This window comes from Agelaius tricolor, unplaced genomic scaffold (genome assembly GCF_023055355.1).
Source record: "Agelaius tricolor isolate 1412-34295 unplaced genomic scaffold, bAgeTri1.0.p SCAF_66, whole genome shotgun sequence".
NCBI lineage: Eukaryota > Metazoa > Chordata > Aves > Passeriformes > Icteridae > Agelaius > Agelaius tricolor.
The window spans coordinates 560288-585398 of NW_027269326.1; the positions used below are offsets into that span (position 1 = coordinate 560288).

At 52.9% G+C, this 25111-nt stretch overlaps 1 protein-coding gene across 1 annotated transcript; it reads left to right on the forward strand.

Moving 5' to 3' along the window:
* Window positions 1-1027: 1027 nt before the first annotated feature.
* On the forward strand, window positions 1028-22865 carry IQGAP3 (IQ motif containing GTPase activating protein 3). The gene is made up of 38 exons (XM_071456798.1): window positions 1028-2504; window positions 3579-3666; window positions 4183-4339; window positions 5007-5084; window positions 5213-5289; window positions 5371-5438; window positions 5704-5817; window positions 6654-6832; window positions 7094-7181; window positions 7415-7578; window positions 7821-7908; window positions 8030-8193; window positions 8739-8899; window positions 9119-9243; window positions 9737-9900; window positions 10502-10592; window positions 10672-10839; window positions 10957-11099; window positions 11532-11702; window positions 12426-12509; window positions 12998-13069; window positions 13645-13714; window positions 14064-14272; window positions 15726-15878; window positions 16377-16540; window positions 16989-17213; window positions 17298-17438; window positions 17902-17986; window positions 18260-18492; window positions 18572-18704; window positions 18977-19079; window positions 19225-19366; window positions 19503-19590; window positions 20210-20425; window positions 20536-20702; window positions 20858-20959; window positions 21318-21426; window positions 22379-22865. Exons 1-38 carry the CDS (start codon window positions 2480-2482, stop codon window positions 22490-22492), a joined length of 4923 nt encoding a protein of 1640 aa, XP_071312899.1. The 5' UTR covers window positions 1028-2479; the 3' UTR covers window positions 22493-22865.
* Window positions 22866-25111: the final 2246 nt, after the last annotated feature.

Here is a 25111-nt window from a genome sequence, read left to right on the forward strand (position 1 = left end):
CTGGCGGGCAGCCTGGGCGGCGTGGGGCGGCCGGACCCTTCCGTGGGCTGGTGGCGAGCGGAGCCAGGCAGCGCGGTACTGACGTCGGGGCGATGCATCGCACCGGAGAGAAGAGCCGTGCGGGGCGGCGGGAGTCCTGCCCCGCCGCCCTCCGCAGCAGCGGCGGCTGGGCCATGCTGGGGGTGCTGACAGAGAACGGGCAGCAGCAGCAGTGGCCCGGCAGCCAGGATGCTGCTGTTATCAAGCGCTTTTCTGGCTTTGAAAACACCATCACTTCATGTAGAAAAGATGAAGTGCCCAACTGCATCATCAGTGCTGCATCAAAGCAAGGTTTTGCTGTCTACATAGATGATTCAGAAGATAAAGAAAACTACAGCTGCCAAGTGTCTGAAGAGCTGGAATTAAGCCACTGTGAACTGGATAAACTTCGGACAGAGACTTTGTACTTGGCAGTGAACTTCCTGGAGAGGTTTCTTTCCTGCATGTCTGCTCTCAGAGGGAAGTTACAGCTTGTGGCAACAGCAGCAATTCTTCTGGCTGCAAAGTATGAAGAAATCTACCCACCAGATGTGGATGGATTTGTCTATATAACAGATGATACCTACACAAAGAAGCAGCTGCTAAGAACGAACACTTGCTTCTCAAAGTGCTGGGTTTTGACCTAACAGCCCCAACCGTCAGCCAGTTCCTCCTTCAGTATATTCAGAGACGCGGAATTTGTATGAGGACAGAGAACTTTGCAAGGTATCTTGCAGAGCTGAGTCTCCTTCAAGTTGATCCTCTTCTGGAGTACCTTCCTTCATAAATTGCTGCAGCAGCCTACTGTTTAGCAAACTATACAGTGAACAGATCTTTCTGGCCAGAAGGACACCTTAACATCGTGACACTGGGCCACCCGAGCACTTGAGGAAGGCTCACAGGTCATAATTAAAAATGAACTAGGGGAATGGGAACAGGGTTGGAGACTGGTACTCACAGGGCGAGGGTACGCAGCCGTTAAGAAAAATAATAAGATCAAATGGTGCCCACTTAAGTCGATAAAACCAGACCTTCAGGGTAAAAACTAATGAAATTTATGAAGTTTGTTTTGCAGGACTGAATCCTCAGACACCCCCGTGACCTGTATGCCCTGCTTCCTAAAGGCTGCGATGAATCATCAAGCAGCCCGATGGCAGACCATACCAGGGTTGTGAAAGAACTCAATGACCAAACTAAAGGAGTGGCCGGCACAGAGAAGGACAGGGGGGGAAAAAACAGCTCAGCAAAAATGTAAAGAGGTATCCAGCAAGTAGAGTTCGAGCTCTGGCCAGGTTCTGGCTCTACTCGGATGGAATGCCAGGTAACCCAGAATTCTTCCCTGTGTCAAAGGATCAAAGGGTGATTTGGAGGGAACATAAGTCCGGACATGGACTCTCCAAATCCTCTCTAATTTAAGATCAAACAGGTCGCAGACTCTGGGAAAAATAATTCGGTCCTAGGAGGTCAACTAAAACAAAAAAAAAAAAACAACAACAAAACAAACTGAGGAGGTCCTACAAAGATATTCAAAGTATTCAAAGATAGGGTTCAGTCAGCACCCAGCACCATGACTTGTCACCTTACATTTTAAACAAGTTTGTGTCGGTATTAAAAAAAAAAAAAACAAAAAACAAAACAAACAAACAAACAAAAAAAACCACCAAAAAACAAACCAAACAAACCAGTTAGAGATAGTTAGCTTTCCGTTTGTTACAAGTTTATTGCAGTTGTGTTATATTGTTCAAGTTAGTTGCATCTTGCCAGTTACACGTTTCCTACTTGTCAGTTTTGCTTTATGTTTTTAACTGGTCATAAAAGGGGGGGGGGAAATGTGGGGAAATATCGCGAGGTCTTGAGATATCGCGACATCACGCAGAACCCCTCCCCTTTTACTGTTACTGACCGTCACCCCCTGTTATAAAAGACCCTGACCAACCATTAATAAGGGCCAGTTACTGTCCCCCACATTGGTGTATGCGTGTGCTTGGCCCGTGTGGCAGAGGCGCCGCCACAGAACCGTCCTCGACCCGGGACGCCATGCCCCAAGTGGCGGCAACACCCGGTGTCCCGCTGTCCCGCTCCCCGCTGTCTCCCCCTGTCGCGGTGTCCCGCTGTCCCTCTGTCCCGGTGTTCCGCTGTCCCCCTGTTCCGCTGTCCCTCTGTTCCGGTGTCCCGCTGTCCCTCTGTCCCCCTGTCCCGCTGTCCCCCTGTCCCGCTGTCCCCCTGTTCCGCTGTCCCGCTGTCCCCCTGTCCCTCTGTCCCGGTGTTCCGCTGTCCCGGTGTCCCCCTGTCCCTCTGTTCCGCCGTTCCGCTGTCCCGGTGTCCCGCTGTCCCCCTGTCCCTCTGTCCCGGTGTTCCGCTGTCCCCCTGTTCCGCTGTCCCGCCCGGCAGCCCCCGCGCGGAATCACGTGGGCGGCGGGAGATTCAAACCTCGGGCGGAGCCACCGGAGCCACCGCGGCCATGGAGGGAGCGGGGCCGGGGCGCTGTGAGTGACCGGCACCGGGGGGCACAAGGATGAAGGGAGCAGGAATGTCCGGGGTGCAGGGGACGGGAGGGGGACGAGTCTGGGGTGCAGCGAGCTGGGGGAGGACAGGTAAGGCTGGGGGGGGCAAGGGAATGTGGGGACAGGTAAGGCTGGGGGGACAGGGGATGGGGACAGGTAAGGCTGGGGAGGCAGAGGATGGGGGAACAGACGGGTTTGGGGTGCAGGGGAATGTGAGGGGACAGGTAAGGCTGGGGGGCAAGGCAATGTGGGGACAGGTAAGGCTGGGGGGCAGAGGATGGGGGAACAGACGGGTTTGGGGTGCAAGGGAATGTGAGGGGACAAGTAAGGCTGGGGGGACAGGGGAATGTGAGGGGACAGGTAAGGCTGGGGGCCAGGGGATGGGTGAACAGACAGGTTTGGGGTGCAGGGGAATGTGAGGGGACAGGTAAGGCTGGGGGCCAGGGGATGGGTGAACAGACAGGTTTGGGGTGCAGGGGAATGTGAGGGGACAGGTAAGGCTGGGGGGGCAAGGGAATGTGGGGACAGGTGTGGGGTGCACATGGGGACAGGGGCTCCGGCTGTGCAGAGGGATGGGGGCAGCAGTCGGATTTAGGGGTGCAGGGGGAACAGGCAGGTCTGCATGTGGGTAGAGGGATGGCAGTGGCAAGGTGCCAGGCCCTTGGGGACAAACTGGGGGGGACATATTTTGAGGGATGGTTTGTTGGGAGGCAGCCGGGTGTCCCCCAGAAGTCATGGGTGCCTCCAGCACCAGCAGCAGTGTAAAAGGACCCCAAACCTGTAGCTGTGTTCCCCTGAATGCTTGCTCTGTGCCCTCCCCCACTCCAGTGCCAGCTCTGATGGCCGTTATTTGGGAAAAAGGGAAATTGGAAACTTTCCTTCCGCTGCCACAAGGGCTGCGAACTGTGACGTTGGTGCCACTCCCACGACGGCTGTGGGAGGCTACTGCACCCGAAACCTGGCTGCCTTTCTCAAATCTTAGTTTCAGTGGCCTTGGGGGCTTCAAAAAGCCTCCCTGAGCAGGGGGCTCTGATGGGAGACCTCCTTTGTGCCCAGGTGAGCGCCTGACTGCCGATGAGATGGACGAACAGAGGAGGCAGAACGTTGCCTACCAGTACCTGTGTCACCTGGAGGAAGCCAAGCGGTGGGGCTGCACTTGGGGAGATCCTCGAGCTCACATCTTGGGGGGAAAGGGGGTGGTAAGGGGAAGGACAGAGGGAAGGGGTGGGGAGTGGCTTAGCTTTTAAAAAGCAGAGATTTCTTAGGGGAGTTTTTAGGGAGCAGCTGAGGGAAGTTGTTCCTTTTCAAGGCAGGATTTAGGGTTATGTTGAATTTTAGGGCTGTTCTGAGATCCTGAGCGAGCCCAGTGGGTTTTGGGTGATGAAGCTCAGTGAGGTGTGATGGGATTATCAAGGAATCCTGTCCTGGGGCTTATCCTGCAGAACGCTGCTTGGATCCTGTGCCTTTATGGCTCCTCAAAGCTGGCTGGGGGGGTTGTGTGTTTTGGTGGGGGGATACTCAACCCTCCACCCAAACTAAAAACCACCCAGCAGCAAGGGCCTGAAGGCTGAGCTCTCCTGCCAGGGAGGATTTAACAGAATTTGTCTGGAGGGGGGACATCCTTTGGGGTTTGTGACGTGCCCTGTCCCTGCCCTGCCAGCTGGATGGAAGCCTGTCTGGGTGAGGGGCTGCCCCCACCCACGGAGCTGGAGGAGACCCTGCGCAATGGGGTCCTCCTGGCCAAGCTGGGCCACTGCTTTGCCCCTGCTGTTGTCCCACTGAAGAAGATCTACGACCCTGAACAGACACGGTACAAGGTAAGGCTGTGGCACCAGAGGAAGGTGTAGTACCCCTTAGGGTGTAGCCCCAACCCTTTCCCTTGCTGGTGAGTGCAGAGTGAGGAAGGACTCATTGACAGCTGTGACAGAGTTCACAGGGGTCCAGGGATGAGGGAAGAGATGAGGATCTGACTCCATGTTTCAGAAGGCTTAATTTATTATTTTATGATATATATTACATTAAAACTATCCTAAAAGAATAGAAGAAAGGATTTCATCAGATGGCTGGCTAAGAATAGAATAGAAAGGAATGATAACAAAGGTTTGTGGCTTGGGCTCTCTGTCTGAGCCAGCTGGGCTGTGATTGGCCATTAATTAGAAACAACCACATGAGACCAATCCCAGATGCACCTGTTGCATTCCACAGCAGCAGATAATCAATGTTTACATGTTGTTCCTGAGGCCTCTCAGTTTCTCAGGAGGAAAAAACCCTAAGGAAAGGATTTTTCATAAAAGATGTCTGTGACAGACAGCAGTCACTGGGGACTGCTCTGTAAGGGGGGCTGCAATGGGTTCCCTGAGCTGGAGATCACAGGCATTGCCTCTGTCTTTGGCCTCCTGCTTTGGCTGGGTTGCTCTGGGGGCTAGGGGGACCCCAGGCCTGGAGAAGTTGGTGTTCAGCCTGACCTCAGCTCCTCTCTTCCAGACAGCTGGGCTTCACTTTCGGCACACGGATAACATCAACTACTGGCGCGATGCCATGAGCCACGTGGGGCTTCCCTCGGTAACACCTCCCCTCTTCCCTCCCCAGCCACTGGCACACTGCCCTTTGCCTTGTGGCACTGCTGGGGGGTGCTGGTATGGCAGGGGGGCTTTGTCTTTGCCCCTGATGTGTTTGTGTCTTGGTGGCAGATCTTCCACCCAGAGACCACTGACATCTATGACAAGAAGAACATGCCCCGGGTGGTCTACTGCATCCATGCCCTCAGGTGGGTGCCCTGGCCTGGCTCTCATGGGATGTCACCATCAAGTGTCAGGAGGGGTGTCACCCATGTGGGTTTGTATTTCAGCTTCTACCTCTTCAAGCTGGGGCTGGCTCCTCCGATCCAGGACTTGTATGGGAAAGTGAACTTCACAGGTATGTGCAGGGAGACCTGGGCTGGGCCTTGCCAAGGGGGGTTTGCCACCAGTGCTCTGGGGTCCTGTGGTAGGAGGGGATGTGTGGAGTGAAAGTCTTGGATGTGTTTTGCCAAAATGGCCTCGGTTTTGGCAAAACCCCCATTGTGGGGGTTTTCTGCACCACTCTTAGTCTGGCAGGGGAGTGGGGGCTCTGCTGGCTGCCCCTGCTCCAGTACTGGGCTATGAGGCTGGTGCTGAGCAGTGCTGCCTCTGCTCTGCTCCAGAGGAGGAGATCAACAACATGAAGCGGGAGCTGGAGAAGTATGGGCTGCAGCTGCCTGCCTTCAGCAAGATTGGAGGCATTTTGGCCAACGAGCTCTCAGTGGATGAAGCAGCAGGTGATGGGTGCCTGGTGGGGGGAGCAGGGCTGGGTGTCAGCCTGTAGCAGGATTTTGGCTCAATTACCAAATCTTGTATTTGTGGGGTTCCCAGATGAAGGAAGGAATGATGAATCTGACTCCGTGTTCTTAGAAGGCTAATTTGATGATACTATGATACTATATTGTATTAAAGAATACTATATTAAACTATACTAAAGAATACAGAAAGGATGCTTACAGAAGGCTAAAAAGATAATAATGAAAACTCGTGACTCATTCCAGAGCCTCAACACAGCTTGACAGTAATTGGTCATTAATTCAAAACAATTCACATGAAACCAATAAAACAAGCACCTGTTGGATAAACAATCTCCAATCCCATTCCAAAGCAGCAAAACACAAGGGAAGCAAATTAGATAATATTTTCCTTTTTCTCTGAGGCTTCTCAGCTTCCCAGGAGAAGAATCCTGGGCAAGGGGATTTTTCCAGAAAATATAACAGTGACAACCGAATGCCAAATTTGGGGCCAGCAAACTGGGAGGGGGTGCCCTGGGAGGTGATGGTGGTTTGGGATGCAGTGGGAGGCACCTGGTTGTTGTCTTTGAGCCTGGCACAAGGCTGCAGGGGCTGGCACAGCCATTGCTAGGCAGCAGCAGCAGCTGGGGTTCTGGATTCCCTGGCTTGCTGTGAGACTTCCCAGGTGCTGGGAACTGCAGCAAGGCCTGAACAGGGCAGGTTCCCACCATTGCCCGTGGAATGTCTCATCCCACTGCATGCAGGGATAAAGCAGATGGTCCATCCTGCCCCTCTGTGTCCCACCTCACCCTCTGTGTCCCTCCCTGCCTCCCCTGCAGTCCACGCCGCCGTGCTGGCCATCAACGAGGCGGTGGAGCGAGGAGTGGTGGCCCAGACCATGGAGACCCTGCAGAACCCCCACGCCATGCTGCTGGGACTGCGCCACGAGCTGGCAGGTGCCTACCAGGAGGTGCTGCACCAGGCCAAGCTGGAGAAGGGCAGCAGTGCTAGAAACAGGGTGAGGAGGGCACAGGGTGCTCTGGGGTGGATGGGAGAGGAGCAGCTCCTTTGCTGATGGGGAGGTGGAGGGGTCCCTTGGCCAGAGACCATATGGGAACCCTTGTGCTGAGCAGAATCATCTCAGCAGGAGATGATTCCTCTTTGGGGGCTCACCCAGGGGTTGGAGCTGGGAAATGAGCCCAGGCATCTGCAGGGGACCCTGCTGTGCATAGTGGGGTGTGCTTGGGCAGAAAGCTCAAGCTGGGGAGTCCTTGTCCAGTGCCCACAGGTGATCCCTGAAGGAGAGGACGTCTACGACTGGTGTCTGACCCAGGCTGAAATCCAAGGGAACATCAACAAAGTGAATGGTGAGCAAAGCTGGGGGTTCTCCAGGGCCTATGGTGAGACCATGGTAGCCCTGGACATGGGGAGAGTGGTGGGCATAGCAGAAAGAAGTCTGCTCAGGCCAGCCTCAGACCTAGTGGGAAGAAGGGCTGGGTGTGCATTTCCAAGGAGAAATTAAAGCGATGGGTGTGCAGGCTTTAGCCATAGCTACCTTTGATTTACCTGCTCACCTCTGGGGTGAACTGGCCTCTTGTAGTGCGTGGAGCCCTGGAAGAGGTGGACAATGCCCTGGAGAGACAGGATGTGCTGGCACTGCACTGTGCACTGCAGGACCCCAGCCTGGCCCTGCGCTGTGTCCAGCGTGACAACCTCGAGCTCTACTTGGAGCAGCTCAGCACGGACCGGGAGGAGAAGGCGCTGGTAGGGGCTGGCAGGAGCCTGGGGTGCAGGGTGCTGGGGGGCAGCCCATGGTCCCCAGGAAGAGGGGGTTCCATAGGCTGGGGAGTCCCCAGCTTTCTGCCAGGCAGCCCATGGTCCCCAGGAAGAGGAGGTTCCACAGGCTGGGGAGTCCCCAGCTTTCTGCCAGGGCTCTGAGCACGGCTGCTCTGTCAGCACAAGCATGGTGAGCTGTGAGACCTGACAGCCCTCTGTGCCTGTGGCAGGAACTGGGCTACCTGGAGCTGCTGGAGCAGGAGGAGGTGCAGGCAGGGATCCTCACAGCAAACCAGAGGGACGAGAAGGAGCAAGCCAGTGAGTGCCTGGGTGAACTCTTATTGCAGCTTCTGCTGCCCAGGAGCTGCTGGGCATGCTGGCAGCCTGGCCCTGAGCCAGGGCACAGCCCCCCTGTGCCAGCCCCCTGTCTGTCCCTCAGTGCTGCAGGCTGTCGGCCGGATCAACGCCGCTGTCCGCCAAGGGGTGCCAGCCAAAACCTTGGAAGCTCTGATGGACCCTGCAGCCCAACTGCCTGATGTGCACGCCCCTGCTGCCCCCCTGTACCAGCAGCAGCTGGCCCTGCTGCAGAGCCAGCACCCACAGGTGAGACACCCCAGGTGTCACAGGGGTATCAGGATGAGGGAAGAGATGAGGATCTGACTCCATGTTTCAGAAGGCTTGAAATTATAAAATTTATTATTTTATGATATATATTACATTAAAACTATACTAAAAGAATAGGAGAAAGGAGGCTGGCTAAGAATAGAAAAAGAAAGAATGATAACAAAGGCTTGTGGCTCAGACTCTCTGTCTGAACTAGCTCACTGTGATTGGCCATTAATTAGAAACAACCACATGAGCCCAATCCCAGATGCACCTGTTGCATTCCACAGCAGCAGATAACCATTGGTTACATTTTGTTCCTGAGGCCTCTCAGTTTCTCAGGAGGAAAAAATCCTAAGGAAAGGATTTTTCATAAAAGATGTCTGTGACCCCCAGGGATGGGCCATGGGTGCCCTGGACAGTGGGTGGGGTGGTCCCTTGCTGGGTCTGGGGTGCTTCCTTTGCTGCTGCTCCCCTGGGGAAGCTGGGCCTGGAGGAGGAGGAGGAGGTTATGGGGGTTCAGTGTCTCTGCCTGCTCCGTGCAGGGCGAGTTGGCACAGGAGGAGTTGTTTGTAGCTGTGGAGATGCTCTCGGCTGTGGCACTGGTTAACCAAGCCCTGGATGCCAGGAACCCCAGCAGGCTCTGGAGCAGCCTGGTCAGCCCTGCCCTGGGCCTCTCAGGAGTTGAAGATGCAAATGCACAGCGGTGAGTTGGGCTCTGTGTTAGGGGTTGGGGTGAAGAAATCTTGTGGAAAGGGCTGGTCACAGGGCCTGGGCTTTTTGTGGGCTTGTTCCAGCAGCCTCCCTGTCCTGTGCCTTGCCTCTCCCCTCTGAAGGATCTGCTCAGAATGCACCTAGCCCTCCTTGGAATGCACTGAGCTCTGCTTGGAATGCTTCAGGTCATTGCCTTGTTTCTCTCCTGCAGGTACTTTGATGACTTGCTGCAGCTGAAAGTCCAATCAAGGAAAGCAGGAGCTGAGTTCCTGAGCTGGAATGACATTCAGGACAGCATCAACAACACCAACTCATCCGTGCAGGATGAAAACGACCGTGAGTCCTGCCCACACGAGTCTGGGCATGCAGGGGGGTCGCAGATATCCTGGGAGGGAGGGATTCCAGCCCCGATGAGACACCGGGAGAATCTCACACCGCCCTGGGCTGTGACTCGCTTGGTGCCTGGAGATCGGAGGGGCTGGAGGGCGGAGATCGGAGGGGCTGAAGGGCGGAGATCGGAGGGGCTGAAGGGCGGAGATCGGAGGGGCTGAAGGGCGGAGATCGGAGGGGGTTGGAGGGCGGAGGTCGGAGGGGCTGAAGGGCGGAGGTCGGAGGGGTTGGAGGGCGGAGGTCGGAGGGGCTGGAGGGCGCAGATCGGAGGGGCTGGAGGGCGGAGGTCGGAGGGGTTGAAAGCGGAGGTCGGAGGGGTTGAAAGCGGAGATCAGAAGGGTTGAAAGCGGAGGTCGGAGGGGTTGAAAGCGGAGATCAGAAGGGTTGAAAGCGGAGGTCGGAGGGGTTGCAGGGCGCGTTCTCCCTTCCCTCCCCGCAGGAGCCCGTGCGCTCCGGCTGCTGAACGAGGCGCTGCTGCAGGAGGACCCTGAGGTGACGCTGTCGGCGCTGCTGCTGCTGGCACCTGCCCTGCCCGACATCGCCCTTCCCACGGCCCCGCGCTACCACAGCGTCCTGGCCCGGGCACGGAGGCGGAAAGCCCAGGTGGGGTGGGGGGCATCAGCTGTGGAGGCCCTCCCTGGCAGCGTGGCATCCCCCCTGGTACCCTGCCTTGCTCACAAGACTGTGAAATAAATAACCCCCCCTGGGGGTTATTGTTGTTGTTATTATTGTTATATTATTGTTGTTATTATATATATATTATATATATATTATTATATATATTTACTTTCATTATTATATATTTATTCTTATATTTATATATTATTTCTTATTATATTTATATATTAATTATTATTATAGTTATTATATTACATAATTATATTTTATTATTATTATATTTTATTTTATTATTTTTGTTATATTATTATATTGCATTATTATGCTTTATTTTATTATTATTATTGTTATTATTATATTTACTTTTATCATTATGTATAATTTATATATATTTTTATTATTATAGAAAATAATATATATTATTTTATTATATTTCTATATTAGTTATTATAGTTATCATATTACATTATTATATTTTATTATTTTTGTTATATTATTATTTTTATTATTATTGTCATTGTTGTTATTATTGTTAGCAAAGCAGGAGGTGCCCAGCTCACTAGAGCCCATCTCCCCCATCTCCCAGGCCACACAGGACAATGGAGCTGTTCTTTGCTGGGAAGAAATCCAGGAAGGGGTCTGCCAGGCCAACCAGGACACAGTGGCAGCCAGGAGGAGTGAGTGCTGTCCCCATGTGGGTGCTGCTGGAGGCTGGGGGACAAGAAGGGGCTGATGTGAGCCCCTCTGCTCCCGCAGTGGCTCTGGGCATAGCTGCCATCAACCAGGCCATCAAGGAAGGGAAGGCATCACAGACACTGAGGGTGCTATGCAACCCTGATGTGGCCCTGCATGGGGTGGTGAATGCCTGTGCTGACACCTACCAGGAGCAGCTGGCGGCTCTGATGGCCACCAAGAGACCAACAGGTAAAACCTTGGGGGCTGCAAAACCTCCCCTGCCCTGGGAGCCTGTGGTGCCCCCCTGGCCAGGGTGTTCATGGGGAGCAGCACCCTGCAGCAGCTCCCATCCATCCTGGCATGCAGGGAGCACAAAGCCATGCTGGGTCAGGCACAGGCTGCTGGATGGGGCCGAGTTCTACCTGAACCTGCAGACCTTGGAGGGCAGCTGGCAGTGCCCACGCCACGGCAGCTTCAACAGCACACACCTGAGCCAGGAGGAGATGCAGGTATGGGCTGGGTGGGTGTGATGGTGTTTGCAGGGGTCTTAGGGTGAGGGAAGAGACGAGAATGTTGACTCCATGTTTCAGAAGGCTTGATTTATTATTTTATGATATATATTATACTAAAAGAATAGAAGAAAGGGTTTCATCAGAAGGCTGGCTAAGAATAGAAAAAGAATGATAACAAAGGCTTGTGACTGACCGAGACAGTCCAGACAGCTGGGCTGTGATTGGCCATTAATTAGGAACAACCACATGAGACCAATCCCAGATGCACCTGTTGCATTCCACAGCAGCAGATAACCATTGTTTGCATTGTTCCTGAGGCCTTTCAGCTTCTCAGGACGAAAAATCCTCAGGAAAGGACTTTTCAGAAAATATCCTGGCTACAGGTGGGCACGGCTGGCACTGAGCTGGTGCTGCCTGGTGTCCTTGCAGTCTGTCATCACCCGAGTGACGCTGGCCCACGAGCGGGAGCGCCTGTGGGCATCCAGGGTGGCCCTGGTGGTGAAGCTGCAGGCGCGGCTCCGCGGGTTCCTCGTCCGCCGGCAGCTCGCGGCACGGCGCCACGTCCTGCAGGAGCAGAGGCCAGCTGCCATCAGGATCCAGGTGACACAGCCAGGGCCTGTCCCTGCTCTGAGCACAGCCACACAAACCATGGGCAGCTCCTCCCAGCACCTTCTGGCAGGCCCTGGGAGGTGCCAGTGCTTGCTGCTCTCTGGTTTTACTGCCAGGACCCCTGAGATGCTGCAGAGAGCAGTGAGGGGCTTGTTCCTCTCACAGTGGCTGCTTTGGGTGCTGGTTTCCCCTTTCCCCATGCTCTGTTATTCTCTTTCTTCATGTGCACCCTGAAAAACCAATGGAGTCACAGTGACCTCACTCAGGTCTCTCTACGTGGTGTAGAGAGGGGCCAGCGCTTGCTGCTCTCTGTTTTTACTGCCAGGACCCCTGAGATGCTGCAGAGAGCAGTGAGGGGCTTGTTCCTCTCACAGTGGCTGCTTTGGGTGCTGGTTTCCCCTTTCCCCGTGCTCTGTTCTTCTCTTTCTTCATGTGCACCCTGAAAAACCAGTGGAGTCACAGTGACCTCACTCAGGTCTCTCTACGTGGTGTAGAGAGGGGCCAGCGCTTGCTGCTCTCTGTTTTTACTGCCAGGACCCCGAGGTGCTGCAGAGAGCAGTGAGGGGCTTGTTTCTCTCACAGTGGCTGCTTTGGGTGGTGGTTTCCTCTTTCCCCGTGCTCTGTTATTCTCTTTCTTCATGTGCACCCTGAAAAACCAATGGAGTCACAGTGGCCTCACTCAGGTCTCTCTACCTGGTGTCTTCTTGTGCCCAGGCTTGCTGGAGGGGGTACAGGCAGCGCAGAGCTTACCTGGACAGGCTGCACTACCTGAAATCCAACACAGAGGCTGCAATCAAGGTTTGGAGGATTCTTTCTTCAGCCTTTGTTCTCGTGTTGGGCACTGTCACCTGCTTGTTCGGCTTGTGAGGGTGGCATCTACTCCTGCCCAGTGCAGAGGAGCCAGGGGGGATTGTGGCAGCTGGGCCAGGGCAGTGTGTGAGTGGACAGGGGAGAAAAAAATCATAGAATAGAATTGTTACCATGGGCTCAATGAGGCTGGAAAAGCCCTTGAAGATCACTGAGTCCATCTCAGCACTGCCAAGGCCACCACTAACCATGTTCCCAAGTGCCACATCCCTATGGGTGTTAAATCCCTCCCAGGATGGTGAACCCACCCCATTGCTGGGCAGTCTGTGCCAATGCCTGACCACCCTTTCCATGCAGAAATTTTCCTTAATTTCCAACCTAAACCTCCCCTGGAAGTCCTCATGATTTTTTCCCCTCCACCCATTCCTTTTGGCCAAGCAAGTCCTTCCAGAATCCAAATGTTTGAACATCTCTCCCAGATCCAGGCAGCTGTGAGGATGTGGCAGGCACAGAGGAAGTACCAGGAGAGGCTGCGCTACTTCAGGCAGAATGTAAGGGATGGGATGGGATGGGATGGGATGGGATGGGTGTCAAACAGCTCCTGGGAATGTGTTGGTGGGGATGTAGAGGGGGTGATCTGGAGCAGTTGGATTCCTGTCCCTGAGTGCTCACAGTGCAGCTGGAAGAATTGATTCATCCTGGCATGGGGACAGATGGGAAGGAATAGGTACCTGGTGGGTCTGGAAGCCAAACTCTCAGGTTTTGTGAAGTGTGAGGAGAGCAAAACCACTCCTGTTCCATCAAAAAACAACAATGACTTCAAGATGTCCATTAAAAGGGAAGGGATTTTTGGGGGAGAAAAGGGGAGGGTGTCAGCTGTGGGAAGTGAAGTTGCGCCCCCAGAGTTGCTGCAGCTTCTGATATACAGTGAGTGGAGGGGAATGACCACTGAGAAGGGCAGAATCCCAAAATCTCTCCTGTTTTGTAGAGATCCTCATCCCAGGCCTTAATACATTCCTGGCAGTGGGACCAGGCAGTGATGTGCTTGTCCAGCACTCCTTCACTCCCCATGTGTGTTAGGGACACCATGGAAAAGCATCTCCCACCCCCTTGTTTGTCTTGGCAGGTTAAAGCCGTAATTAAAATCCAGGCTTTTGTGCGAGCCAACAAGGCCCGTGGGGATTACAGGATGCTGGGTAAGTGCCTGCTCACTGCTGCTCTGAAGTGAGATGGCTCATTAGCAAGGGGACTCTGCCTCTCCCCTTGCTGGCCCTGCACAGTGGGGAGCAGTGATGAGCAGGCTGCTGGTGGCCCCTTGGCAAGGACAGGAGTGACAGAGCCTTGGTGGTCCTTGGTCATCAGCCTTGGTGCTGCCCCTCTGCCCCCAAAAGCTTCCTGGAGGTTTTTGCACAGTGTGGCTGTGTGCTGTCCCATGCCCTGATGCTGCAAGAAGATCAAGAAGATGCTTTTTGGAGAGGAGGAAGGGGTGTCTGAGGGGTCTGCAGTGGGGGAAATGATTCACGGCCTTACTGTGCATTGCTGCAGTCCACACCAAGAGTCCGCCCCTGGGCATCGTCCGGCGCTTCATCCACCTGCTGGAGCAGAGCCAGCACGACTTCTGGGAGGAGTCAGAGGTGCTGAGGCTGCAGGAGGAGGTGGTGAAGAGGATCCGTGCCAGCCGGCAGCTGGAGAGCGACCTGGACCTCATGGACATCAAGATTGGGCTGCTGGTCAAGAACAGGATCACTCTGCAGGTAGAGAGAGAGGGGGAGGATTTGTCTGCCTCATGCCATCCTGCTCTCCATGGTATCACAGCTTGGACTTTGCTTAATTTTTTAAGCAGCTGGAGGGGTTGGGGAGCACTAGGGTGTTGTTATCTTATTGCAAAAGTTCCACATCTTCTTAGTGATTTCTCATGGGCAGCTCCTTGCAGCACTGACTCCTTCTTCCTCACATCACAACCAACAAACACCAACTCCCTTCTCAACCAGCTACTGCACTCTTTTGTAGCACTTTTCTTCTTATTGGACACAGTTGTGGCCTATTAAGGGCAGGCCTGTTCCTAATCTTTGGTGATTAGTACATCAAGATTGGGCTGCTGGTCAAGAACAGGATCACTCTGCAGGTAGAGGGAGAGGGGGAGGATTTGTCTGCCTCATGCCATCCTGCTCTCCATGGTATCACAGCTTGGACTTGTCTCTGCTTAATTTTTTAAGCAGTTGGAGGGGTTGGGGAGCACTAGGGTGTTGTTATCTTATTGCAAAAGTTCCACATCTTCTTGGTGATTTCTCATGGGCAGCTCCTTGCAGCACTGACTCCTTCTTCCTCATATCACAACCAACAAACACCAACTCCCTTCTCAACCAGCTACTCCACTCTTTTGTGGCACTTTTATTCTTATTGGACACAGTTGTGGCCTATTAAGGGCAGGCCTGTTCCTAATCTTTGGTGATTAGTACAGCTGCAACTCCTCAGGTTTCAGAATCTCTGCTGGCCACAGTAACTCTGAGATGTGTACAAGTCTCTTTTCCCAGCCCAGCTGTCAAAGAAGGAGTCAGGATTCTTTTGTTCTTGTTCTCAAAGTTGTTTATTGGTTCTTATCTATAAAATTCTTTCTCTGGCCTGCTGAGGTCTGTTCAGCAGGTCACACAGAGGCACACTGGTGTTATCTTTTTATACTAAAAACTACATGTACATTATTTACAATAATTTCCCAATACCTATCACCCATGTTAGACAGTGAGTTTCTATGTCAAACCAACTTAAAAGTGCCACCATCACAGCAGAAGATGGAGGCCAAGAAGAAAAAGGACTGGACATGCCCAGATTCCTCCATCTTGCTCCCTGAGCCCCCATTCTAAAAACCCCAAAAATCTATTTTTCACCCTGTGATAAACTAACTATTATTCTCCTTAAACTCTCTTGACTTGTAATTCTTCATATAAGGTTGGTAATTTTTTCTGTGGGTCAAGATCAAAGGCACAGGGGTCTTGGGCTCTGTGCCAAGGTCTCTGAGCCCCCTGGCAGGGGTTTGAGCCATCCAGGGCAGCCAGAGGAATTTCCTGTGTTCTCACTCAGGGGTGAGATTGCCTTCTGCACTATTCTCTTACATTCTATCCCTCCACACTAGGGTGCCTCTGGCTCTCCCAGAAATTGGTCAGAATTCCAGACCCTTAGGCAGACCCCAGTGCTTCTCTCCCACCACAGGAGGTGGTGTCCCACTGCAAGAAGCTGACCAAGAAGAACAAGGAGCAGCTCTCAGAGATGATGTCCATGGACAAGCAGAAGGGGCTCAAGACTCTCAGCAAGGAGAAGAGGCAGAAGCTGGAGGCCTATCAGCACCTCTTCTACCTGCTGCAGGTGGGGCTGGGGTGTGGTGGTGTTCACAGGGGTCTTAGGATGAGGGAGGAGGATCTGACTCCATGTTTCAGAAGGCTTGATTTATTATTTTATGATATATATTATACTAAAACTATACTAAGAGAATAGAAGAAAGGATTTCATCAGAAGGCTGGCTAAGAATAGAAAAAAAAAAGAAAGAATGATAACAAAGATTTGTGGCTCAGACTCTCTGTCTGAGCCAGCTGGGCTGTGATTGGCCATTAATTAGAAACAACCACATGAGCCCAATCCCAGATCCACCTGTTGCATTCCACAGCAGCAGATAACCATTGTTTGCATTTTGTTCCTGAGGCCTCTCAGCTTCTCAGGAAAAAAATCCTAAGGAAAGGATTTTCCATAAAATACCCTGGCTACACTGGGGGGCTCTGCTGTGTCCCCCACAGCTGGAGGGGCAGTGCAGGGACCTGGCCCCTGGCTACCCCACCTGGGCTACCTTGGTGTCCCTCCTCCCTGCAGACACAGCCAGTGTACTTGGCCAGGCTGATCTTCCAGATGCCCCAGAACAAATCCACCAAATTCATGGAGTCGGTGATCTTTACTCTTTACAACTACGCTTCCAGCCCACGGGAGGCTTATCTGCTGCTGCAGCTCTTCAAAGTGGCACTGCAGGAGGAGATCAGGTGGGTGTCATGTCCAAGGAACAGGGAAAGGCAGGAGGAGATCAGGTGTGTGTCCTGCCCAGGGAAAGGCAGGAGGAGATCAGGTGGGTGTCCTGCTCTGGGAAAGGCAGGAGGAGATCAGGTGTGTGTCCTGTCCAAGGAAAGGCAGGAGGAGATCAGGTGAGTGTCCTGCCCAGGGAACAGGGAAAGGCAGGAGGAGATCAGGTGTGTGTCCTGCCCAGGGAAAGGCAGGAGGAGATCAGGTGTGTGTCCTGTCCAAGGAAAGGCAGGAGGAGATCAGGTGGGTGTCCTGCCCAGGGAAAGGCAGGAGGAGATCAGGTGTGTGTCCTGCTCTGGGAAAGGCTGAACTGCATCAGTTTGGATGCTGTCCTCTCTGCTGCCTCCTGCTTGGAGCACACACAAACACTGCTCCATGCCCTGATCCCATCTGCCCCATCTCTGTCCCCAGGTCCAAGGTGGACCACGTTCATGACATCCTGACGGGCAATGCCACGGTGATCCGGCTCCTGGTCGGCTTCTACCGCAACATGCCTGGCCAGAGCGCCCTGAGGCACATCCTGGCTGGCCCCGTGCAGGAGGTGCTGCAGGACAGGACCCTCAGCATCAACACAGACCCCGTGGACATCTACAAGGCCTGGATCAACCAGACTGAGTCACAGAGTGGGCACAGAAGGTCAGAGCCTGGGGAAGGAGGCTTGGCTCGGCCACAGGGTGCTGGGCATTGAGATGGTGATGGGGTCCTGTGCTCCCTTCACAGCAAGCTGCCCTATGAGGTGAGCCCTGAGCAGGCTCTCAGCCACCCCGAGGTCCAAAGGAGGCTGGACATTTCCATCCGCAATCTCCTGGCAGTAACAGACAAGTTTGTCTCTGCCATCACCTCTTCTGTGGACAAGATCCCGTGAGTGTCCCCATGGTTTCTGTGCACACCCCAGGAGTGCTCTGGGCTCTCAGGTGTCTCCAGCAAGGCCTTAGAAAGGAGGTTGGATTATGGGGGGGCTTCCTGGCCCCTTTGCTGCTGCAGGACTGAGTTACTGCACTGTCAGCATGGGGAACCCCAAATATCAGCAGCACCTCATGGGTTGGCTGGTTTTTCTGCTCTGTTTCTGGGCAGTTTACTGCTGACATTGAGATGCATGCCAGCTTTGTGGTCATCTCAGAGGATGAAGGCCTCCTCCAGAGATGCCTGGGTTGGCAGCAGGGAGGGGGGAAGGAGCTGAGGGATGCTGTAGCTGCCAATCCTGCCTGTGGGCTTCTCCATCACCCCAGGGCTGGGGGTTTGCTGCTCCTTGGATGATGGGTTGTAGGACTGGGTCATCAGGGTGGACTCACATGCTGATGGTCCTCTCCCCACCTCTCCTCAGCTATGGGATGCGCTACATGGCCAAAATCCTGAGGATGTCCTTGGTTGAGAAATTCCCCAAGGCCCCAGCAGAGGAGGTTGATAAGGTACTGTGGGGCTGGGGCACCTGCATGGTTTGGTGGGGTTCAGCTATGTCTGCACGTGAAGGGCCACAAAGGGTCCTCCTAACTTAAAAACACCTCCAAGTCAACATTTTCCTTGAGCCCCTAAGGAAATGCCAAGGGTGGGCTTTTCCCCTGCACTGCATCTCTTCCAGGAGGGTCCTACCATGCAGAGCAAGGATGAACCATCCTTCCCTGCTGAGGTGTCACCTCCTCGGGCCCTAACCCAAATGCTCCCCAGCCTGTCTCACGCCCTAGATCGTGGGGAACCTGCTCTACTACCGCTTCATGAACCCAGCAGTGGTGGCCCCCGATGGCTTTGACATCGTGGCCATGTCGGCCGGGGTGGCCCTGCGGCCCGAGCAGCGCCGCAGCCTGGGCTCCATCGCCAAGGTGCTGCAGCACGCCGCCGCCCACAAGGCCTTCCAGGGGGACAGTGCCCACCTCTGCGGGCTCAACCGCTACCTGGAGCACACCCACAGCAAGTTCAGGTGATGGTGGTGGGCTGGGAGGGTGGCTTGGAGCCCGTGGCAGGGGTTTGGGGCTGAGCAAAGGGGTCACACCCTGCAGGAGGTTCATCTCTGCTGCCTGCTGTGTCCCTGAGCCTGAGGAGAGGTTTGACATGGATGAATACTCAGAGATGGTGGCAGTGGCCAAACCAGTCATCTACATCACCGTGGGGGAGCTCATCAACACGCACAAGGTCAGGGCATAAAGCTCATGGCAAGCTTTGTTTCCTTTGCTCCCACCCCCTGGGCTTTCTGCTGAGTTTCTTCTGTATTCCACCCCTGGCACAGCTTCCCTCTTCCTGACCCCTTATTTTCTCTTCTAAGCAAGGAAATAACCTAAATTCTGCAGGTTTGTCCTTCTGCAAACCTCAGATCTTCTCCATTCCCTCTTGGGTGTGAAGGGTGACCCTCCCTCACTCTCCATTTGCATCCCCCTTGCCACTGATTCATCCCTTGCACTGTCCAGCTCCTGCTTGAGCACCGGGACTCCATCACATCACACCCCAGTGACCCCCTGCACGAGCTCCTGGAGGATCTTGATGAGCTTCCTACAGTCCAGTCCCTGCTTGGTAGGTTGGATTCTGGGACCAGAAGGGAAGAGGGTGGACGTGGATACACTTTCCTTGCACAGAGCTTGAGCTGGATTGCTTTGGGCATGGAAAGGCAGCCCTCTGGAGCACAACAGAGCTAGAAGGGCTCTCTGTGCCCTCACAGGGGAGAGTGTTGCCAGCCTGGGAGACAGCAGTGCTGAGCAGCTCTCCCAGCTCAGCAGAACAGAGATCTCCCTCACCCTCACCAACAAGCTGGTGCCAGTGGCCAGCAGCGAGGAGAGTGACACGAGGAGCCTGCTGCTGAGGTGAGTCTGGGCTCTGTGGGCATCAGGAGGGGGCTGGGATGCTCAAGGAGGGCAAGAAACCCTTGGGAGGCAACTGAATATTGTGTGGAGTGTGATAGTGTGGAGCGGATGCCTGACATCTCCCTCTGGTCTCTAGCACCAAGCAGATGCTGGTGGATTTGATCCAGTGCCAAGCAGGAGATTCCCTCCCAGACATCCTGTGGACACCAGCCTCAGAGCATGAGGTGGGACGTGTGAGGCTGCTGCTAGGGATGAACTGAAAAACTTGGTGGGCAAAGGGTGAAAAAGTTCTCAGCAAAAAGCTGCCCTGCTCCTCTCAGAGGTTTGGCCACTGATCTTGTGATCCAGCAGTGCCTGGACTCTGGTTTTCAGAAAAATTACCTGTCCTGGGCCACATCAAAGAGTGGGTGAAGGAGTTCTATAGTAAATTCAAGGCGACCCCTTTGGCAGGGAGAAATGATTAATCTGACTCCATGATATCAGAAGGCTAATTAATCACTTTATTATACTGTATTATTCTATCCTGTATTGCAATACACCTGAGCTGAAACTGCACAAGCACTCAACTGCACAAAATGTTGTGTCTGTCTGCTGACCGACCCTCAGGACACAGTTTGCAGAGGTTGGTCAAGGAAACAAAACACCACCACTTTGGGTAAACAATCTCCATATTGCATTCCACTTTGGCACAGCACAGGTGCAGCAAATGAGATCAGCATTGTTTTGATCATTCTTTTCTCTGCTTCTCTCAGGTGCACAGAATGTGAATCCCACAGAGTTCGGTTGTTCCGTCTCTGTTTCCCATTCCAGCTGTGCTCCAGGCTGACTCCTTCTCATCCCTAGGAAGCTGCCCATGAGCACCTCGTGTGCCAGCGAGCTCTGTGGGATGCCCAGCCCTCTGCCCAGCAGCTGAAGCGCCACCCCTCCCTGGCTGCCAACAGCCAGCTCTCCATGGAGGAGAAGAAGCGCAAGGTCACCCGCAACCTGCGGCGCTTGGAGAGCCTGGGGCTGGTGCGCTCTGCCAGCCACTACCAGGAGCTCGTTGATGAGCTGGCCAAGGTGAGTTGGGGGGTGTTGAGTTGGGAATCACCCCTAAACCCCCAGGGGTCCTGCTCTGGCAAAGCTCCTGATGACAAACGTTGGTTTTCTGGCGCTGCTGTTTCCTCCAGGACATCCGGAACCAGCGGCGGCACCGGCAGCAGCGCCGCAGGGAGCTCCTGAAGCTGAGGCAGACCCTGGAGGGCCTCGATGCCAAGACTCAGTTTTATGAGGAGCAAATTGATTATTACAATCAGTACATCAAAACCTGCCTTGACAACTTGGCAGCCAGCAACAAGTGCGGTTCCTTACCAAAAATCAGTAATTTTTTAAAAAAAACCTGTTCCTTGTTCTCATTGCTCTCTGGTTGTTGTGAGTCCTGGAGGTGTTGGGAATCCAAGGGATCCAGGTGGCCAGAGATGAGCTCTCAGCATGTGGTTCCTTCTCTTCCAGGGGCAGTGGGAAGAGCAAGAAGCTGCCATGTCTGCACTACACAGCAGCCCAGCTGTGGGAGAAGGGGGTGCTGCTGGAGATCCAGGACCTGCCCCCCAGCCAGTGAGTGACCCTGCTCCAGGGGAGGAGCTCCTGCTTGGGGTTATCCAGTGCAAGGCCAGCAGTTGGACTCGATGCCCTCAGAGATCCTTGTGGGTCCCTTCTGATCCAGGGTATTCCATGATTCTATGAAAACTTGGGCAGGTAGAGGAAAATAACAGAAGAGGAGGAGGCATGTGGGCCACTGTTGTCCTGCCGTGTGGGGCAAGTTGTTTTGTGTAGGAGAATGCAGGAAAGTTGGGATTTGCAGTGGGGTTTGGGCTGTGGGTCTGGCTGCTGTGCTGAGGGGGTGCCCTGGGTGGGTCAGCTGCTCCCTGGCTGTGTTAAAACTTTTGGGAGTGAGTGGCTCTGTCTCCCTCAGGCTCAAGAACGTGGTTTTTGACATCATCCCCTGTGAGGAATCGGGGAGGTTCCAGGTGAAAGCCAAATTCATGGGCATTGACATGGAGGACTTCCAGCTGCACTACCAGGTGGGGAGCCTGTCCTGCAGCTCTCAGAGTTTCTGTGCTTGAGATGACCCCAAGGTGTCAGAAAATCTCTTTTTCCCAGCCCTGAGATGGAAGAAGGAGTCAGGATTCTTTGGCTGTGCTTTTCAAGGTTGTTTATTCTCTGTTATATGTAACATTCTTTTTCTGACCTGCTGAGGTCTGTCCAGCAAGTCAGTCCATGGCACACTGACTGCCCCAGAGGTGATGTTATCTTTTTCTACTTAAAACTACGTGTACATGATAAAAAATCAGGGGCTAGGGTTTAGTTGGGGCATACCCTTAAGGAGGGGGGGAGCCTTCCTTCTTTAGCTTAAAGGGCTAATGCTGGTTCATAGCTCCTGAATGATTAGGGGTCCTTAATGATTAGGATGGATGATTAATGATTAGGGCTCCTTAATGATTAGGATGATATTAGAGAGGATCAGCTTTCAAAGCTGGCGAGTGGGGTGGATTCTACTACAATTGCTATGAAGCTGTGGTTGGCTCACAATAATTTCCCAATAATTCACAATAATTTCCCAATACCTATCACCTGTGTTAGACCCTATGTGTTTCTACTCTAAACCAATCCAAAAGTGCCACCATCACCCAAAAGATGGAGGCCAAGAAGAAGAAAGAAGAAGGACAAGGCACGCCCAAATCCCTCCATCTTGGCTTCTGAACCCCCATTCTAAAAACCCCAAAGTTTTACTTTTTCACCCCATAACAAACTAACTATCACTCTACTTAAACTCTCGTGCCTTCACATAAAGTTGGCCATTTTCTCCATGGGTTCAAATCAAAGGCACAGGTGTTTTTGACTCGGTGCCAGGGTCTCTGAGCCCCCTGGCAGGGGCTGGAGCCCTCCAGGGCAGCCAGAGGGGTGTCCTGGGTTCTGACCCAAACCCAGCTCCCTGGCTGGGCACAGTGGCAGTGAGAGTCCCCTCTCCCACAGGACCTGCTGCAGCTGCAGTACGAGGGCGTAGCAGTCATGAAGATGTTCCACAAGGCCAAGGTCAACGTCAACCTGCTCATCTTCCTCCTCAACAAGAAGTTCTTCAAGAAGTGACAGGGTCAGGGGTGGGGCCAGAGGGAAGGGGAGCAATAAGAACCTGCCAGAGCCATCAGGGCTGGTGGTGCCAGGGCAGGGGAGCTGCTGCTGGCCATGGAGCTTTCCTGACTGGGGAACACAGGCCCAGCCCTGGGCACCCTGAGCTTGGTACTAAACCAGTGCCCAACCTCCCTGCAGGAGGATGCAGCTGCCAAAGCTTTTGCAGCATGTGTTGCTTTTAAAATCTATTTTATCTGGGTGTTTTGGCTGTTTAATTCCTGTGTTGCCAACAGCCAGCTGCCCACTCTGTATTTCTGGACACTACACAGCTTTTACTGATATAATAAAGATATCTTATTTATCTATATATCTAATTTATCTATCTATCTATCTATCTATCTATCTATCTATCTCTCTTTATATCTCTCTATATATCTATATAGATATATAGATATCTATATATTGATATATATAAATATGTATATTGATGTATTGAAATATATCAATATATATTTTATATATATTGATATAAATATCAATATATATATAAAAATCTATCTCTCTATATATATCTATATATTGATATATATAGATATATCAATATATATATTGATATATTGAAATATTAATAGATATCTATATTTATATATATCTATCCATATCTCTATGTATATAGATATGGATAGATATATATAAATATAGATATATATATTTTTTACATGAATATATTTCTTCCTCACACTAAGGCTTGGGAAATGTCAGAATCAGTCTTTAGATGGAGGGGTAGTGAGAGGCCAGAGCAGAGAGGCAATAACTGCTTGTGAAGACACCTGTGAGTACATTGAGGTGCAATAGAAAAATTTTAATTTAATGCAGAGGTTTACACATGGGAAGTGTTGGTTTGTAAAATGCTGTGGGTCTCCCTCCCTGCTCAGTAACTTCCATGGGACCTTGAGGCAGCTCAGGGTCCCTGATCTATTGGCATCCAAGCTCTGTCTTGTCTTTGGAAAGTGATATTTGTTTGTGAGGTTTTTATGTGCTTTTCATTCCCTCCTCTCATAGAAATGCCTCAAACTGTGCTTATTCTGTCCCCATCCATGCTGGATTGCTGCTGTGCTGCCTCTGCTTGTAAAGATGTAAATAAAGACGGATCAGAAATTAAAATAAAGACGGATCAGAAATTAAAATAAAGACATATCAGCAAATGCAGAATTTTTTCTGGATGATCATTTCCCTGTGCTCCTCACCTGCCTCCCCCTTTGTTTCCCAGGCTGTTTGAGGCTGCTGCCATTTCCTACAGCCCCCTCAGCTGCTGGCCAGGGAGCAGCTCCTCTCAGCAGCGCAGAGTCAGGTGCTGAGGCACCAGCTCAGCTCCTGCACGGGGAATTTAGGCCACTTTCAGACACTCTTAATTCTTAAATAAATACTATGATTACATCTCCTAAAGACTATGATTATATCTCTACAGGAATGAAGTGGGATCAAGTTGCAGCACTTTTCTGTGTTTAAAATAGGACCAGGCTGCCATTAACCTGTTGGATGCTGCACCATCTGCAGGGACAGGATCCTGTGAAGTTGCTGCTGCACAATACCCGTTACCACGTGGGTTTTTATCTTCTGCTCACCATATTTGTTTATTTTTTTCCCTGCTTGCCTTTAGAGGAGGATCCAGCATGTCTCTGGCTGTGCTTTGCTGCAGCCAAGCAGCCACTGGCTCTGCACCAGCAGCATTTGGCAAGCTGAAACCCCTTGTTTTGGGGTGCTTTGGGGATGGAGGAGAAGCCTGAGGTAAAGAACTCCACCTAATAACGCCAGTCCCAGCTATTCACTAAGCACAGTTGCAGCAGGGGCTGCAGGGGACTCGGGGTTGCTGTGGAAAACGTGATTTATGTTTTGTTTTTGCCTCCTGGGAAGTCGTGCTGTGGCCAGCCATGACTCAGAATCAGGGTGCCACCTCTTGCCTGCTGCCCACACGCTTTGGAGAGGAGCTGGGAGGGGGAAATGAATCCCTGGGAGTGCTGGAGGAAGCCTGGCTGGCTGAGCTCCACTAGGTGTCATTGCAAGCTGCGGAGAAGCACAGCCCTGCCCAGGGCTCCTCGGCGGCTGCAGAGGCTCGGGGTGGCTCAAGCTCCAAGGATGGATCCCCCAGGGCAATCCCAGCACGTCCCAGGGCTGAGGGTTGGAGGTGCAGGAGCTCCAGCACAGCCTCTGCTGAGCCCTGGGCTGCTGCACACAAAGGGAGCTCGAGGAAAAGCAGCTCCTGCCCCAAGCTGGCACCATCTGAGGGCTGTCATTAGGGAAGGGGAGAAAAGGAGAGAATTTGGCTCCCTCTGGGGTTTGTATTTCATCCCAGAGAATCCCACAATGGTTTGGTTCAAAGGGACCTTGAAGCCCATCCAGTCCCACCCCTGCCCAGGGCAGGGACACCTCCCACCATCCCAGGGTGCTCCAAACCCCATCCAACCTGGCCTTGGGCACTGCCAAGGATGCCACAGCTGTGCCAGGGCCTCCCCACCCTCCCAGGGAAGAATTTCCTCCCAATATCCCATCCAACCCTGCCCTCTGGCAGTGGGAAGCCATTCCCCGTGTTCTGTCACTCTGTGGGCACAGGGAGGTTTTGCTTCACCTTGCCCAGCC